The sequence below is a fragment of the Octopus sinensis genome, unplaced genomic scaffold, assembly GCF_006345805.1.
Source record: "Octopus sinensis unplaced genomic scaffold, ASM634580v1 Contig10964, whole genome shotgun sequence".
Lineage (NCBI taxonomy): Eukaryota > Metazoa > Mollusca > Cephalopoda > Octopoda > Octopodidae > Octopus > Octopus sinensis.
The window spans coordinates 66193-70504 of NW_021832231.1; the positions used below are offsets into that span (position 1 = coordinate 66193).

General features: G+C 42.3%; 1 protein-coding gene across 1 annotated transcript; it reads right to left on the reverse strand.

Annotated features, from left to right (window-relative positions):
- Positions 1–3578: 3578 nt before the first annotated feature.
- LOC115228703 lies at positions 3579–3986 on the reverse strand. Its single transcript, XM_029799228.1, has one exon. The coding sequence runs from the start codon at positions 3984–3986 to the stop codon at positions 3579–3581; it is 408 nt and encodes a 135-aa protein (XP_029655088.1).
- Positions 3987–4312: the final 326 nt, after the last annotated feature.

Below are 4312 nucleotides of genomic sequence, written 5' to 3' on the forward strand. Positions count from 1 at the left end.
AATTCAAATGGAGTATTAATACATATTTAATTGAACTTGACAAAATTAAATCAAGTCTAAATAAAGACCGATATTTTAAGTGTCTCCTAAGGAGGGAGGATTGGTAGATGCCAATGACGAATAATATTACTATTAGTCAGTCCTTAACTCAAAAGTCGCTCTCATCCCTGTCGGATTGTTGGTTGCTTTCCTCGTCCTCCGACACGTCCTCGTATATTCCATCCGAGTCCCCCGACGTCTGATGATGAGGCAAACATACTTGGTAGTCCAACCCTCCCCCGACATCTACACAACAGTCAGTACGGCTGTGTCTGCTCAGTCCCAGCAGTGTCGGCTTGTTCTGATTCTGGCAATAACAAAACATGCATGCCTTGTTTTCGAGGACAGCCAGTCGTTCTGTGAGATATATCAAGTTGCGGTGTTTCGTGATGTAGTCTGCGTACATGGCCGAGTATGTCGACTCGAGTTGTTCGTACTCGTCCATATACGCGGGACTACACTCCTCATCCACCACTACCGAAAGTTCTTGAGGGTTTCCAGACGCTTCCTGTTTCGCTCCAACTCGGCCTTCTTCTTGGAAATGCTGTCAGTCAGGGCTGCGAGGTCTTTCTCCGAGTGGGCGAGATGAGAACTCAGTTTGTCAATGTCCGTCTACACTCAACACAACTCTCACATTCAGGTCGCGGTTGATGGCCCTCAGACACTTCTCTGCCTCCTCAAAACTCATCTTGGAGCCCTGCACGTGTGCTCGTTTGGCCTGTGATTGTACTGACTGTGTGTCACCCTCAACTCGACTTCGTTGCTGAGGAGGTCATACAGGTGGGCCCCCGTCTTGGTGATTTGGGAGGCCATTCTTCGGATATTCTTTATTTCGTGCACCCGAATTGGTCAGTGGGAATTACTTTGCTGGAGATTTCCGAGGTTATTTCCTGGTCGTCCTCCTCCGAGTGGACTGTCCCTTTATTTGCCTGGTGGAGTTGTGTGATGGGTTTGAGGAGTTCTTTGATGCACCGCTCGTCTGCCTGGTACAGTCGTTTTGTGTTGAGTTTGATGTTGGATTTGGTGACCTGAACAGTCACAATTCGCTCACACAATAAATTCAACGGCCGTCTTGAGGAAACGGATTCGTTCTGTCTCACTCCCGAGGGAGAGGGGGATGTCGAGGATGGGGTCATATCTGGTTAGTCCTCATCACTCACTTTGTGCAAATCCAGGCGAGTATTTCGGCCATTAGTTGGAAGTTGGGCAGTCTGAAGTTGTCATAAGACACCACTCTCGGATAATTCAGCGACTTTAGTTTTTCCACCAGTGCTGAGTAGAACGAATAATGTACCTCGTGAGTCCTGGAAGCTCATGATTCCATGGAAACAATCCTCTTTATTTAAATAGGTCTTTTGTATAATAAATTGGCATAACGGAAGAGGAGAGGGCGTGTTATTCAGACATGGCAGTTCTCACTGTGCCCACTCTCGTCTAAGGTGATAAGACGACACTCCTCGACGTTGTTTTGGTTTCTTCAGAGTCGACGACGAGGGTCAGTAAGCCCAATGTTAATTTTATCTTAATTAATTATTTGTTTTTAAATAAACTGAACGTAAACCCGAAAGTACGTGTCTTTGGGTAATGAATGTTTCGTGTGTTTTAGTCAAATGGTGAAGAAAAGAGAAGTGGACATCAAGCAAGGGGATTTGGAGTACGACTTTGATGGTTCGAGTACAATAATGGACTACCTGACAATGTTCGTCTTTGCCGTGCTGACCACCATTTGTCCACTCTGTACGATCGAATGAACTCATCCCAGGGTTCTACTCCCAAATCCTCATATTCGACTTGCTGTCTCTGAATGTGTATTTCCTCACATTCCCGGCACTGAGCGTGGTGGCCCTCACCGCCGCCTACCTCCGCCACAAACGCAAATGGCGAGTTTGCACTTACAACATGCGAATTGAGGGCATCACCGTCAAACTGAGGTCGGGGGAGTCCGCCCAATCTCTGAAGAGAGAAATGTTGCCTTCCTTCTCTATATTAGGATTTTGAGGAAGGCAAACACGGTCGTGTCGCGGGAGACGCTGTTTTCTGCCATTTTCTCGTGCAATGCTGGGTATTTTGTGGTGCATATCCTGGCATCATACTTTCTGTTCTTTGGTCTCAATCTTAAATGGTGGTCTTTGTTGCTCACTTCAGGAATTTTGTGGCCGCCTATTTGTGTGCCTCCTCCTTCGCCCTCTTTCTGACTACTGGTACGGCTAAGCAGTGACGACTTTTAATTACTTATTTACTCTTAAATATGCACTCTATTTAGTTAATAATGATTTTTTCAGTCGTTTTAGATAAATTTTGGCCTTTTTCCTGCGCTCTGACTTGTAGGTCGACCGCAAATTGCACCTTAAGTTCCACTCAATGTAATCTTCTTGGTAATGAAGGAGCCTTGCACGGCCGACAATCCTCCCATGGCACTGCGTTGTGGCCATTTGTATCTCAGTAAGGCATATTTTCATCGCCACGGAGAACACGTCTATGCGATGTTCCTCGCCGTCCCCTACTTCTGATTAGGATTTAATTATTGTTTATTAATTTGTTAATATACGTGGGTACATGTCAAACTACATGCTTTGTAGTAACCTAAACCAGTTCGTCTGCTAATATCAGGAGTTCTGTCGGACTTCTCGGTCTTCTTAATTTCAAATATCCTGCCAAGTACAAATTCCTAAGAACTATTGAGCATTCTCATAGGTAGTCAATTGTCTTTTAATATTTCATAGCCCTTGAACTTTTTAAAGTCTGTAGAGTTTTAAAAAAATTTTGATTGAAAAAATTATTATAATCACTTTATTTAAATAATATTTCCAATGTCAAGAAAGTATAGTTGTGCTAAGCCGATTATAAAAATGCCTGATTTCTTGGATAAAAGTAAGTGTTGTGAAAAAACAAAGTCGATTTAAATAAGTTCGAAGAGTATGTTCAACTCCGAGACTCCTTTGAGGAGTATGATTGGACTAAGAACAGCACTGTGTCTCCCGTCTGTTACATCGACAATATATTGGAATCCAAAACGAGTATGATGAGGGATATCCTCAAGTATTCCTACACTACTATTTCAGGGCTGATGACACATGGTCAGACAATCCGGATGCTTAATATTTGTTGATTTTATTCAATGTTAATTTGAGAGTTTATTTTTAATTAAATTTGAAACGATGCATCTCACTCTGTCCAAAATGACTCCCCTGCTGTTCCCTCAGTCTCCCCTCCTTGACCATCTCAACTCGTTTTGGGAGAATAAAGTAAAAACTGGAGGAATCACGTAGGAATACGAATGAAACCGTGAAATAGAACACCAAAACAGACTAATATAATTAGGGAATCGCATGATGAGGTCTGAGCTATCTTAGCACATAGGGATAGCAGGGCAGACGGTTACACTTATAGTCTTCCTTGTTTGTATAATCTGGTATTCGCGACTTTGTAAGAGGCGACTAATGGGTTGGAAAAAAGAAGATAAACAAAATTTATAAATGAATATTACACATCCACAAACTCCGAGGAACTGGAATCCGAACTCATCATCAAATCATTGTCTAAATTGAAAAAACGAATAAACCAAGAAGATATTCCTTGGGATGCCTGGCAACAACATTTTCCATGTCGTCCTCAACATGGGAGTCTGATTCCGAGTCTGATAAATTTTGCAGCTTCGAGGGAAAAGAATTCTCTGCTATTTTAACCAAATTCTCGCTTTTCTCAACGTTTTCTGGAACTGTGGGCAATATATTTTCGGCTGGGTATTTAGAGGACTGGCACAGCCTCTTTCCAGGGACAATTTGAGCACCAAATCTCTGCGACCTTTTGACGTGAATTGCACTGGAAAGGCGTTCCAAGATCAATCTTTTATTAGCCTGGTCAATCAATATAATGCACTCTCTTGTGGTTGTGCGTTTATTTCCTTTATAAACAACACTTTCCTGTTCGGAGGCTGCGTCTGGCATGTTTACTAATGTTGGATGAACTACAGTCACTGCTTCATCTTCCAGTTCTAAAATGCCTCGATTTTCATCCACCGAGGCAGGCTTAAAGTCGTCTACATTAATTTAGAGGGCATAAACAGCGGAGTGTGTGGTATTCCGTTTGGCACTCTCTTTTTGCGTAGAAGGAATTGCCCAGGATTAATTTGTAATTTCCGTCGGGCAGATTTTGAAAATGGTTCATGGCTCACCAAATATTAAATATGATATAAAATTAACTTTTGTTTAAACATGAGGATACAAATAAAATATAGGAAATGAAAAATTAAACTATATATAAACGCAAAATC